Source organism: Anopheles darlingi, chromosome 2, assembly GCF_943734745.1.
Source record: "Anopheles darlingi chromosome 2, idAnoDarlMG_H_01, whole genome shotgun sequence".
NCBI classification, from domain to species: Eukaryota; Metazoa; Arthropoda; class Insecta; order Diptera; family Culicidae; genus Anopheles; species Anopheles darlingi.
This window is the reverse complement of record NC_064874.1, coordinates 60,161,113-60,175,740: the sequence shown is the minus strand read 5'-3', so window position 1 is coordinate 60,175,740 and position 14,628 is coordinate 60,161,113. Positions and strand designations below refer to the sequence as shown.

The window sequence follows — 14,628 nt, the reverse complement described above, 5'->3', positions numbered from 1 at the left end:
TCACGCAATCGTCGGATTTTATTGTTTTACTCGTAAATATCGCATTTGAGTAGAACTTGTTCAGAAAACTGAGATGCACTTTGATGAAAATCTATAAAAATGTAGCCATAACATCAATTAGGCAGTGCCAGACGGGGCGAAAACTCTAGCGCAAACGAAAAAATTAATGCCAAAACGGTTTCGTTTAACCCTTACACGCTATCAAATTTTTATACGTCCGCGGACATTTTCGCTGAACCCTTGAGGCTATCAAACACTTTATTTACGAAAATGTAGGTTCTTTTTTGTATTGTTTTTGCATTTTTTATATAAATATAACAGCAACAGCAACAAAATCGTTAAAAACTGCAAAATTTATTCGGAAATCAACTTCAGCGGCCAAAACACAGATGTAAATAATACGTTTGACATTTCGGTATAAATTTTCGGGGTTTTACCCCTGCCACACGAAGCGAAAACATTTTGGCATTAATGTGCAAATTTGCGCGCAAATTTTCGCTCCGTGTGGCAGCATCTATTCACTTGACAAAAATGTCACAAAAAATGCACTTTTTACGGTGTCGATAAAAATTCTTGCATCTGACATTTTTAAAGCGATATTATTTCGTAAGATGTTCCTGGAGGTACCTCCGTTGATGTTTGATGATTGAATATGATTTAAAATTTTAGATTTTTGGGTTGCTTACAAAGCGAGTATAAATCATAGTTGCATTGAAACAACAACAACAAATTTTGTAAAAACTCAACGAAAGTATCTCGTACATGAAGTGTGAATTAAAAGTTTAAAATTTCACTATCATTTTAGGCAGATAGCTTTAAAGTTTATGAGATGCTAAAAGTTATATATGATGATAGTCTTTGTTAGCTTTCCTCCGAATGATCGAACATGCTTTTACAATATTTTTTTGCAAGATTGTTCTTGCAGTAAAAAATTATAATTCCAAAACATAAAATAACACTCGTTAGTCTCTCCCTAATTGATTTATCAAATGTAACCACCAATATAATAGCATGAACTGCAACTGCTCAAAACCATTATTTCGTTCGAAGCGATTGGCACATGAAAATGGGAGAATCTAAACCGCGCCAAACGTTGAGCCAAATGCTGATCGCAGATCGCGTTCGCCCATCTGCATGCGAGATCACCGTGGGTTGGGAAATTGTTGGGAATTGCTTCGACTCGCTCGTGGTTGGCAGTTGGATTTTCCCTTCGCAGTTGGGACCCCCTTTCCCTTTTTCTGGTTTGCGCTTGCTCGGCTGCCGGTGATCAGTGTTGAGACGGCCCAGAGCTTTCCGGCCAGATTTTGCCAATTTAATTCAATTATTTTAATTGTCCCGATCGCAAATGGAGCGATTGATCGGCACCGGCATGCGGTGAGTGATTAAGAGAGGGGGGTTGACTGTGTGGTTCTGTTTTAGGTACAGCTCCATTTTCCTTCCCCACCCCTGTTTTTGGCGGCGATGGTTTTAATTTTCGGAAAAACCTTCATCGAATTGATCAGCTTGAGTCTGAGCTGTAATTGGTTGAAATGCAAATCAACATATCGTGGCTGGCAATGATGTGGCATGTTTCCACCGACGGCAATTGAATGCGATTCCGGAGGCTGTTCCGTTGCTTTATCAGCTGGAGGGCGATTCGGTTTAAATGGATTTTGCAAACAATTTTATGAGTTTCCTGCTAACTGTTTATGCTATCCGGTTGAATAACTTCCTCAAAGCCACACCGATAGCAAGCAATCAGTTCAATGAAAGCACCAACTATTCTTACGTCAAAGTGATGTCATTTTTCCCAAAACATTGCCCAAAAGTGAGAAAATGTTCAAGGGGCCTTAGGATATTTTTTGCATAACATCTCGTTCCGTTTTTCGCGCCAGCCGACTGACGGATTTCCCGCGCCTCGGCGTGTGGATGCGAAATATTGTAATCTAGTTTTGATAAAAATGAAACCATAAAACGATGCCCCGCGCTGGAAAGCGTCACCGTGTAGAGAAAGGTAGCTTTTTGGTTTAAATAACCGACCACGGCCACGCCATATTTTAAAAGCCCCAACGTAATGTCGGTTCCGAAGGAAGGAGGTAGCAGCATCAGCGCGCAGCGTAACGAAAAACGGATGCAAAAAGATCGTCAAAAAAAAGGGACAAAAGCTCGCGATAAATTAAGCAGCAAGCAAACATTGGCTGCACTTTGTTTTGTGGGCGCAGCAAACATATTTAATGCAAATGTAGTAGCGTTGTGTGTGTTATCCTCGCAGCCGCCCACCGTTGCCACCACGACGACAGTACGAGGACATAAAAACCAACCAGCGCGACCACACGTTGTTCATCAAATTAAGTTGGTTAATGCCGCGAAACGAACCACGAACCATCACAGACAGTGCACAGATCGCGCGTTTGACCAACGCAGCGCGAGTGAGTGAAAATGCAATGATCGCGTGTGGCAGCGACAGTGAAAGATACCGTGACGCGTGCGAGATGTCCCCCCACAAAACCCAAAAAAGTCATGTTGTAACACTTGCTTCGGCTTCGACGATAAAACAAGGCGCAAATGTAAACCAAGATCCTATCGGGGATTGGTTTTGCGATTGAACAAACGGATAAGAGCTGCCTTGAGCAGCAGATTATGCTTATGTTGAGCTTTTGCTGATCTGCAGAGTCGCTTCGTTTCGGTTTTAGGCGGAGGTTTATGGAATTTTAATTTTCGAAAATCGTCCCTCATTTCGACTTGGCTAAAACAATGAGCTCGGTCTCGGTGTGCACATGAACCCTTGAACGCCAAACTCATGTGGATCTCAAGGGTCGAGATGAGAAGGTCACGAGCAAGCGATCCGTGCGCCGGAGAAACCTCCATCCCCGTTCGATCGATCGTTTCCTCCGAGATAAACTTCATCGCTTCGCTCGCGCTTCCAAACGCCTAACGAACGCAAGCACTAAGTGATACTCACAAGAAAACAAGAAGCTCACAGGGAGTGAGATGGCCACCAGAGATCGGGACCGATTAGGGCTGCAATTTTCCTAATCATTTCCGTTCCGACCCAAACGCCAGACACAAAACCATGCGTACCATTTGAACGCCACGCTGCGCTGCGGCGCCTTCTTCACCTTCCAGTTCCGCACACAAAGTGGCTGAAGATGTTTTCCTGGTGGGAAGGGGGGGAGGAGGGAGCACCAGTTTTGCAGAATTATGCTCAATTACCATAGAAAGCGTCACTAAAATGAGACTCGCTGTGGTGGCGGCTTCTTTTTTTGCCACGCGCTTACCAACCCTCTAGGTGGTCGTTTGTCGTTGTTTATTGCTCCAGCTCCAAAGTGAAGCAATCGGCTGCGTGGTCATTTTGTGCGTGTACATCGGGTCTTATCATTATGCCGGCATTTGGAAAGTCCTCAATTTGTGGGGACGGCTTGTTGTGATTCGTGAATCGTGTGTAGTTAGTGTAGGAAGATGATCTATTCGAATGAATGAGCTTCATTGCGATTGAACTGCTGAACTCGCTGTTTGACAAAAAACTTCAACGGTAACTAAGAGACGAACCTCGATATGAATGCGATTGCGACCGAATTGTTGTCAAAATCGTTGCGCAAGTCAAACGCCAACTAACACGACGAGAGAGAAAGAGAGATGACGATGAATAATTCTTTACTTTCAATTTCCTTTTATTGCTCGTACTCCAGTTTTTTATCATGTGTCGAATCATGTGCTCTCGTCTCATTGAAGCAAAAGGAAGCAGGAACCTCGTCTGCCAATGGCAAATGGAATCACAATTTCACCATCCAAGCAAGCTGATTGGATTCGTTCCAGTTTCCCGTTTCGAGCGTTCCCCGATATGTGTTCTGTTGCTTCTCTACCTCCTCGTCTCGAGGTTGTGTTTTTTTTTTTTGCTCGTCTGGCACTCCATTCTCCTGTCAGGCGTCGCAGACATTGCCAGACAGTGGCGGTGGCGCTGCTGCGAGCACTCAGCACGGTTGCGTAAAATGGAGCCAAAAATGCACCCCGAAATCTGCAATCCGGCTGCACCGGCTCCACACGGTTCGCCAGTGCTGACGTGTGTTGACGTGTGCGGTGCGGGTGAAGGTGAAAGTCGCGAGTCCCATTCGTCGGGCGTCGTCGTCGTCGTCGTCGTCGCCAACTTGTTGCCGTTTGCAATGTTGCATCCGGTAATTAAAGGATTTTGTTTTTTGTGAGAGGTCTCAGCAGCCTCTCAGCGAGAGATTGCTGGATCTCAACAGAATGGGGGAGAGAGAGAGAGAAGAGAGCGAGCCAAAGAAAAAGGAAACACATAACATGATGTTGCATTTCGCGTTCTTCTACCTCTTTTTCCCTCTTCGTTCGTTTCTTCGTTCGGTTTGGAAAACTTGTTCCTGCAAAATGCAAAGCTCGAAAAGTGAAATAAAAGGAGTTGCGCATTGCAACGGTAGTGAATGCTGTCCAAAGCTTCTATACACACACACACACTGTTAACGGTTCACTGGTCGATGCGTCGCAGTCGTCGTCGATTCACCTGCAAAACCAGCGGAAACCAGACCTCCGGGTACCAGGGGACAAGCGAAGGAAATCGCATTTCTTTCTGCCGTCCTCACTGGTACCGCCAGCCCCTCCTTTCATTCACATACAGCGATAACAACGGCACCGGCTCCCCGGTTCGTAACGAAGCGACATCGTACCCTCGGATTCGAGCGAGCGAGCGAGCGAGGCAGGAAGAGGAGGAGGAAAATTGGAAACCAAGCAAGGAAGAAATTGGCCAAGGAAGGGCGCTGATAAGGTGAAATAAGGTGTAGTAGTGGTGGTGGTGGTGGTGGTTGGGGGCCAAAGAATGTACTTTCATTAATCTTCGAATAATACATTTTCGGGTCGGCCAAGAAGGGAGGTCCCGAGGTACGGCCGCTGGCCGCTGATTGCATATTTTATGCTGCACATTGCGACGCGACCATTGTCGAGGATCGTTAAAAATCAACAGATGAATTTGCGGACCCCCTCTCCCTTCCCTTTCCTTCCTTTCTTTCTTTCTTCTGCTCCTTTTCCCTACCTCCCGTTTTCCTCGTCCTGCGGTGCGGTGCCGGATTTTAATGTAAGTTTATGCCATTGTTCTGGAATGCTGCCACCCTTTGTGTGTGTGTCCGGGTTAATGGGGTGCTGCTGGTAACGATCTACAATCTCCACTGTTACTGTTGCTGCTGTTGCTGTTGTTGGTGGGTGTCTTTATTTCGGGTGTTCCGTTTTCGATTGATTTCGATTGACGCCCGGAGAGCAGTCGGACGATCAGAGAATCTGGCAAGCGCTGCAAGTATGAAATGTTGTTTAATAGCATAATGAAACGTAAGCGATCATGAGTTCATTCCGATTCCGTTCCGATGCTTTAGTTTTTATCATCATTTTGTTGCTCACGTTGCTTGCGCTGCATGCATTTATTTGTGGTTACATTTTTGCGTAGAGTTTGATTAATAATTTGATGGTCATCTTGTCACTGAGTTCCTCACACACGCACGCACAGAGAGCCAGGGTTACTTCGCAATTTCCTTCGCCGGATGCATCGATCTTCTCGGAGAAGGAGAGTGAAAAGCGACACAAGAGCGAGTGCCCGGACTGCCCTTAGGCGTATCATCGTCGTGGTCGTCGTCCCTTTCCCTTGGCCTTTTGCGAATCCCCCAGCTGATTTATGGCTAGCTTCCCGCGCGAATCGCGATCTCTTGCTTCTGAACTACTGCCTCAACGACAAACGTTGTCGTCGTCCACGAAGACGAGCGATGATGAAAAATTCTCCTCATCCGCGGCCATGCGCCATGCGGGAAAACAGTAATCTATTTCCGTTTCCTCATTTTCCCCGCCACTTCGGTGCCTTTCCGGAACGTACCGTCGAACGGGCCGGTGGACCGGTTAGTTGCTCGTCGTTTGTTTTATCGAGGAATGTGAAAAAGATGGATTATGATGATGATGATGATCATGATGATCATGGTTGTAGTGGTGTGTTCTCTGCCATCCGGATGGTGATCATTCCGCGGCCTGATGATGATGTGCCCACGATGATGGCTAATAAATAAATGAAGCGCGCCACGCCACCGAACGGTTCTCGAAAGGAAGTCAAGTGATCCGGAGCAGGTCAGTAATTTCAATCATTTGCGCGCCGCGCGCTGCGCAGCACTGTCGGTAGCCGGAAGGCCGGGATCGAGAATTGAACAAACAAAAATAAAAAAAAATAGAAGCTACTTCATAGAGTCACCGCGGATCGATGCGTTCTGTGGCAGGGGCAAGGGTCTGGAGCAAGCAGATTAAACAGTTATTGGTCACGGTGTCGGCATCCGTTTGAGCAGTGCGATGCGGAGCAGTGAGTAGAAAAGAACGGGCCACCACTCTAGGGCCATAAATCAGGAGCTCACTGCTTATTCCGCCGGCCAGTTTCTATTATTTGCACGACATTTTACCTTTCGATCGCTCCGTTCGCTTTGTCGCTCCGTCCGTTCGTCACTTGCTTGCAAGACTACAAGTCACCGCGGTGCGCATTGCGATCCCGCGCGATGATCACTTACAGCCAGCGACAGGCGTTTTCATAAGCGGATTAGCGGGAGCACACTCGGACACACACACTCCACTTTCTGTAACTTAATACCTTCAGTGGTTGCAGACGGTTGAGAAACTTGTCTCGGCGGCCGTTTCGGGGTTGTTGTGGCGTGTGCAGAGCAAGAACCGGCACCGGGACGATGCCTTACTTGTGGCCAACACCATTTAGCGAATGGTGATTTGTTCTGGTAGCGGTTTATGTGGCATTCTAGCACGGAGCACGCGCTGCGCTGCTGTTGCCTGCTTTGTGGTTAATGCAATCGAGTGCAAAACGCAGCAACCTCTGCAAAAGCTGCAAAGAGTGGTAGTTGGTAGTTGATATTTGGTTTAGTGATTCATGCAGATTACAAGCTTATGAAATATTAGCCAACGTCAAGAACCGGTACCACGACCACGACGACCACGAAGCCTTTCATTGTATGCTCCATGAACCAACTGCCTTAGACTGATTCAATTTGACGTCATCTTGGCATTCACCTGGCAGCCGACCCGGAGTGCACTTTATGCCTTCATGCCTCAGATTGATAATTAATTACTTTTCGATGTTCGGTGCTTGTTGCTCCCGCGAAGCGAGCAATTAATCAACGGGCGACGCATCGTCCTGGAATGTCGATATATAGGGAAGGGACTGAGAGACACACACATTCATCGGTGTTGCATCGATCGCGAGGCCACACTTGTCACACAATGGCATTGTGCAGGTCGCATGCCGTTTCCATAACGTGAACGCCATAAGCTTCGACGGCGGGGCCTCTCGCTGCGCCTTCCTTTTCGATTAGCATCACTCCACGCGCCGTCGTCGTGAAAGGGTCACTCCAGCTGGTCGCTCGTGAAACTCATTTCGTTACGCATTCCACGGACCGCATATGTGTGTGTGTGTGCGAGGACCACCCCCTTCTCGTCATTACAGTGTTCTCGATCCTGTTTCGCTTCGGTTTTAGTTACTTTCTGTTTTTTCTTAGTAGTCGCATACATACATTCATGTTGCATTCGAGTAGCATTATCGTTTGCAGGGTGTCCCAGAAAGAAAATGCATAAGATCCTTTATTGAAGTTCATTGTTTTGACATTGTTTTTTGAGTTTTCTTTCAATGCAAAAATATTGAGAGTTAAGCAATAGAAAAGCGAAATCACTTGATATGTCCATATTCTTTTTCACTTACTTTTTTCGTGAAAATGTAATATCGAGGACTGTCAGCGAACAGACACTGTTGTCACTGAATATTTTTGGTTTTTGCATAAAAATACCCTCTTGTTAAAATCCTCAATGAGTTGCTATCGATTCAATTCAAAATTAAATGTTTTTCATTAAGCATGTTTGGTGCCGTTTTATAGAAAAAGCAATGTTTTAAGACATTTCGAAATTTTCTTTAACCACTGACAAACCGGGTTTCTTTAAAATGTAGGATACAGGTTTAATATTCATATACTTTTTATACAAATTTGTCAACTGTTCACCAATCTTTAGAGAATATGTTTTTTGAATGCGTGTTAGAAACTTGTAACTATCAACTTTGCTTACATTTTCCTTTACAAAAATTATTTGCAACACATCTTTTTATATGTCAATTGGTAGATAAGAATCTCACGAATACACACAATCCACTTTATGCCGTACTAGTTCTAGCACCCAAAAAATCTAAAATAGAACATTTGTTCCATTTTTTTTTTAATGGAACACCCTGTATGCTTAACTGCAACCCTGTACGAGTTACGTTTTTAATGCTCAAATCCTTTTTTTCCCGCGAATTTCTAGGCCCGCTTCTGGATGCAGGTGGTGGACGAGTTGCGGCGTGGTGTGCGCCTGAAAAAGATCAGCTTCTCCCGCACCCCCATCGAGTACGAGCTCACCCCCTACGAAATCCTGATGGAGGATATCCGTTCCAGGTAAGCAACACATTCAACAGATCGCTACAAGCAACTCAAGAGTCAAGCTTCGGCAACAAGATCTATTCGAGCTTGAACCTTCACAAGACCCTTCTACCCTTCAATTCACCTTTTTCCCTTTCCCTTTGACATCTTTTACTCCTACTTTATGCTCTCGCTTCATCCGTTCACAGAAAGTACAATCTACGCAAGGTGATGGTGAATGGTGACATTCCACCGCGGGTCAAGAAGGACGCACACGCCGTCATACTGGAGTTTATCCGATCGCGGCCCCCTTTGCGCAAGGTACGCTCGAACGGGAACTCGAACGAGTCCGAGCACCAATCGGAACATTGTTTTCTAATACAATCTTCCCTTCCCTTTCTATGGCGCAGGCATCGGAACGAAAGCTGGCGCCTGCACCACTACGATGGGTTTCCTGCCCCCGGGAGCAGCTGCTTGACTCGATCCGGAAGGGGCGCGTACTGAAGCCGGTGCATCCGAAGCTGAAATCAAGACGTAAGTGAATCGGAAGCCATTTTCCAATCGGTCACACGCGATCGTGCATGAAATCGAGGCACTAATTGGCGCGTAATCGTGGTCACCAGTGACACACGCCACAGTCAGACTCCCTCTGGCCAAGGTGACCTTAATTGGTCTTTAATAGTTCAATTTAATCACACCAACCGGCTGGCTGGCTGGTTGGCTGGCTGGCTGGTTCCACCGACAAATCGTCACGATAATCCCGTTAACGCAGGCACCTAACACCTGCATCGGTGCACGCGTGGAGCGTGGACCCACACACACGCAACGTGCAACGAACGTGTCAATCATGCACGATCCACACACACACGGAGTGCGTGCCACTCCGTACGTCATCGGTACTCCGAACTGGGAAGGGGTGGGGCTGCCGACAGGGATTTATTAAATTAATAGCAAAACGTCAACAATTTCCTCATGATTAATCGTCTCTGGTCTGGTCCGGTTCCTCTTTCTGGTCGGTCGCCGCCGGCCAACTTGCTCTCCGGACCTCACTTACGATCACCGACCAGCCAGCCAGCCAGCCGGCCATATTAGTACCGTTCTCTGCCGGGCGGCAGGTTGTTGAACGGAATCCGGAACCAGTTTTTTGGGGAGGGTGCTTCCCCCCTCCCTTTTGTTTTTTGCTTCCACGTCCACGTGGTGTCTCCAGGGCCGCGGGGTAATTGGTTGCCCGTATCATTTAGCAGCAGCAGCAGCTGGCGAGCCGAGAGCGTGTGCGTATCGGAGGAACTTGTTTTTTTCGCCCCCCAGCGCACGGTGGTATCGGGTTAATCCTAATCGGAAAACCCTCCGGAAAGTGACGTATGCGGTGATAGCCACAGGACGTCGGCCATGTGCTTGCACACACCAGTGAGCTATTTTTAATCTTTTCCCCATCGCACCGCCAACAGCAGCAGCAATAGCAGCTGAAGCCGAGGGAGGGTTCGTCGCCAAGCGTTTAAGTCTTTCGTATGGCACCGAACGGAAAGGGTGTCCCATAAAACGAAATGCAAAACGTTTTTATTGAGGTTCAAATCCATTTTTTTAGTGTTTTCCATCAATTCGGAAATATTTCTCTTTTTCTATACTGTATTAGAAACAATATCAAACGATCACTTGTTAAGTTCGCCATTTTTTCCAATTACTTTTTCCTTAACACTACTTTTTCCTTTACACTAGATATACCAGACCGGTCATTTTAACCCGTCGAACACTTGAATGCAATATTCTGGCTAAAATTTTTTTTTTTCTCGCAAAAATGACTTTTCGACTTTTAAAGTTATACTTAGCGTATACTTTTCAATAACACAAAATTATTTTAAATGCTTTAGAAACTAATATAATTTTTGATTTTGCAACTTATACTAGTACGGGTCAAAATGACCGGTTATTGTGCAAATGACAGTGTTGATGAAAATTTGTTCTGTCAACGCATTAAAAATGTTCAAACTTGTTTCTAATTTTCATCGGCACGTGAACTTTTTCTTGTGTAACGATTTAGAGCCGCTAAAAATGTCGAAGAGCCAACCAAACCTTCTGCATTCTTAGAAAATTCAACCAACATACCCATAGAATGGTCAGCCGTCGAACAAATTAATTTTTCCACAATTAATAGTTTTTTCTATTGTTTTTTTACAATCATAAGAGTAAATAAAGACTAGAAGCCTTTTTCCTTATGCACCAGTCATTACATGAGCCCAGCATCAGAAAAAAATGAGCCTTAAAACCACCACAAGCCTTTTTTTTTATGGCGTACTGGTCAATATGACCCATTCTGGCAGGAATAGGTATAGTATAAATGCCGGTATATCTAGTGTTAAGCATAGGAAATCGAGAAAATATCCTTGTTAAATATGTTAAAATACAATAACTTGGTGATCCGAGCTGTCAGCGAAAAAACACTGGGCTCAAAAGATTGTCAATGTTTTGCTTTAAAAGTGCAACTGATTCAAATTGAAACTGTTTGGTGGCGAAACATTTGATATCCAAAAGTGCATGCTTTCGTCAACCAAAATTGGGTCCTAGACAAATGATAGAGGCTCCTTCTTCCTAAAACACAATGTGCTCATTGTTATTGAGGTTTAATCTATGGTGTCTCCTAAAAGTTGATACAGATTTCAGTATTCATTTAAACGCTGGTTATTATTAAATTTGGTGTATTGAAGTATTTTGCGCATATAGCAAACTTGAAGTGATTGCCTTTGTTATCATCAGCAGGACATCGGGAGTCTCACAAACACACCAATACCAGTTTTGAATCTCTAATCTTCTCCTACTAATCTTTGAAAAATATCACAAAGAAGATGTAACGAAACTTTTTGCATTTTTTATGGGACACCCTGTAGTTTATTGCGCGCCTCGGTCCGGTGTACAATTAACATCGCGATAATGTGAAGCGTTATCGTTATGATGATTAGATTTCCCGACCACCCCCCGGGGCGGCTGTCCTCACACCCTACCCTCCGGACTACGAACCCGACTGCGCTTCCAACGGAACCGCATCCGTTCAGGCATCGGTTCGTTGGTTTGCGGTGCGCTTAGGGAATGATAATTCTCCCAACTTCGTGTCACGCGTAAACCTTCACTTTCACCTGCTGGTGCTGCGTGGCTATGGGGATCAACCAAAAACTTATCATAAAAATGGCCACACGTTAGGCCACGGAGAGCGTTTGCATATTTCCCAGAGAGCCAGTCCAAGGAGCCAGTTAAAGGCTCTCTCTATCTCCCTCTCTCTATCTCTGCATCGCATATGAGATGCGTGTCCATCCCTGCCTCTTCGATGGTGATTGAGATGTCGCTTTTTTGCACTTCTGCATGTCAATCTTGGCTTGGACTCACTCCAACCCATCCAACAACCGAATGTGCATCAGCCGAGGTTGATGCCGAACATGACCATAAAGGTAAAGGCCTCCGGATGCGTGGGAAAATTATAATATGCAAAGCATAGATCTGCATCTCCAGATCTCGACGCAAAAAACGAAAGTTTCAAACCATACACACACACATTAATCTGGTGAAAGAATTCCCTCATTCGATGGCACCTGATCTGGCGTTGTTGCAACAATGTTGCCAACCGACATTAGCTAATCACGTTCGCGTGCAATGCCAGCCACGGGAGTTGGCGGGCAACGATTTGTGGACGCATAAGCCGCGCAGTACACACACACACGCGCAGACAGGTTACATGGTGGATCGCAGATCACGCTCGCACAACATTTGAAATACCTTTCGTTCAGTTCATTCATTCGCCCTCCACATCCTGGATCATGCGGGATGGTACGTCGCCCTCGTTGGGCCAGAAAGCGCGACGCGTAATGACTTTATTAAGCCGCAACCTCACAGGCACACACACACACACACCGGGGCTGCTGGCTCGATGATCTCCTCGCAGGTTCGTTAGCATATTTTAATGCGCGCGCATGCGCATACCGCATGGCCCCTCGGGTGTTGGTGCGCCGCGCCACGATTTGCATGTTTTCTTCGCACTTTTTTCCCATCAAAAACCCAAAATGCTGGGCTGCTGGCGTGTTGGTGCTCCAAAATCGCGGTGAAAGGTGGCCACGGTGCCGCCCTTCAACGGGGTGAAAATTTGGCATTTCCACCTGCTCTGGACCCAGGCCTGCTCTCGGGTCAATGATTAATGACGTCGCAGCACTTCCGTAGCACACGCTTCAAGCGCTTGTGCAAACAGAAATTGATAAATAATATGCGCGCGCGCGCGCGCGTGCGTCCAACTTTTGAGATCAAATTTATATATAAATTCCCATTCATCAAGCGCCTCTCATCAGCAAGGTGCTTGCGTACGCGTGTGTGTGTTGCGTTAAACAGACACAGATGGAGCCACAGTTTCACTACAATTTCACCGAATAGCCACATAATCAACGCACTTTCATCATCGTCATCGTCTTCATCAACCTCATTCACCTCAGCGCCAATCATTCTTTCCATCTTCCCCAATGCAGGCTGCAATCTCTTCACAACCATTTCCACCATTTCCAGCAGCTCGCTGCTGTCCGTCCCTTACATCGGCTTCTGTAAGTACCTACGAGGCGGTGGCGTAGAATTGTTTCAATGTTGTGTCCCATTTCTGTCGGTCGGTCTGTTCTGTTCTGTTCTGTTCATGTCATCTATTGTGGTAGCTAGAAGGTTTGTTGCGTAGTTGTCTCCGTTTGCATGTCACTGTTCGATCACCATCATCACCGTTGACCTATAACTGTCCTATATTCGCATGTGTTCTTGTTAGAGTGTTTCTACACACGCAGAAAATGTTCACAGTGCGATATCGAAATTGCAACGAAACGTTTATACAAAACAAAATATTGGTGTTGTGTAGAAATACTTGTCATCGCGAAACAAAAATAGCTCAATTTAGCTCAATTTTTTTTCCAGTGAATCAAACAAAACATCATTTTAATTACACGAAACATACATTTTTCTTGCAAATTTATTTCCTCGATGATGTTCTATAAACACTTACAAAACCGAAAACAGATGTAAACAAAACTTTGCTCAGTGTTTATTATGCGCTGTACTAAAAAGCAGCTCCCTTTTTTCGTTACGATATCGAAATTCTTCTAGCAGTTTAGATCTGACTGTTACATTCCATCAGCAGCAGCATTAAATGGTTTGAAACGTGTCAAAGGCCTTCAGCACACATACGAACTCTGCAAAGAATGAAGCACTCGATGTAGAGTGAAGTGCCGATGTGCTCACACCCCTGACTAACCATGCACTTAACTCTGCATTCAACGAGACTCGACGACCTCTCTCTCCATTCCTACGGTGCGCGATCGATCGACTTCGACGAGCTTCTCGTACGTACGAGCTTTGACATCGGACGTCACTCAACGGAAGGTCGCAAGGGCCGATGTGACCCAGATCCATTGCGGCCATTGCGCGTTGATCTGATCGAGGAGGGCTACCTGTCAACGGGCATAAACCTCCACACCCGGACCATGACAGCTACCAACCATTGATGCGTAAACCTCTAACAAGGGTTCCTTCGATGGTCCGCGATCGATTATTTGGATCTGCAACTTATGCAAATGAACAGAAGGCTGGTGCTCATTCTTGCGCCCACAAAACCCTGGGGGGAGGGGCTGGGTTCGATCGCGCAAGGTCACAAAATGGCGCAAACAATTTGCAACACGAGCCACCATCAAGCGGTAGCAGTTGACCTCTGGACAGGTTGAAGCACAACAGCGCGGCCTTCCGTTGCGTTGAATCGAATCGGAAGTCACGTAAAGCAAACAGTGTGTGAGAGAGAGCAGTAGAGAGACAATCCCGATCCAATAGAAAGGTAAAGAGTGTGGCTCCGTCCACGGAGTAATTATGTTACCTTTTTCTTTCACTAAATTCCTTCCCATTCTCCGAGCAGCTCAAGACATGCCAACAACCTTTTTCCGGTGCTAAACATCCTCTCATCCATCTCTTCCGGGTCTCCGTCGATGAGGTGGTTGTAAAACTGGGAGGGGGGAAAGGGAGCGAACGGAGGAAGCTCAATTGGTGGCCACTACCATCCTCCATCCGGATCCATCCGGATGGGCGCAGTTGCAATTTCCTTAACGCAACGGAACTGGCTTTTCGATCTGGACGCTTTTCCCCGGGAGATCGTGTGTTTTTTTTTCGGTTAAAATGAAATGGTTTATGCTCTCTCTCTCTGTCTCTGTCGTGATGATGATGATGATGATGA

General features: G+C 45.9%; 1 protein-coding gene across 3 annotated transcripts in view; it reads left to right on the top strand.

Moving 5' to 3' along the window:
• Positions 1-14,628, top strand: part of LOC125959804 (protein spire) — a 134,301-nt gene that overhangs the window by 90,558 nt on the left and 29,115 nt on the right. For all 3 annotated transcript variants that reach the window (XM_049692751.1, XM_049692752.1, XM_049692750.1), the window contains exons 7-9: positions 8,305-8,435; positions 8,609-8,720; positions 8,810-8,933. In XM_049692751.1, coding sequence (XP_049548708.1) covers positions 8,305-8,435; positions 8,609-8,720; positions 8,810-8,933 — 367 coding nt within the window. The remainder of the gene's footprint in view (positions 1-8,304; positions 8,436-8,608; positions 8,721-8,809; positions 8,934-14,628) is intronic.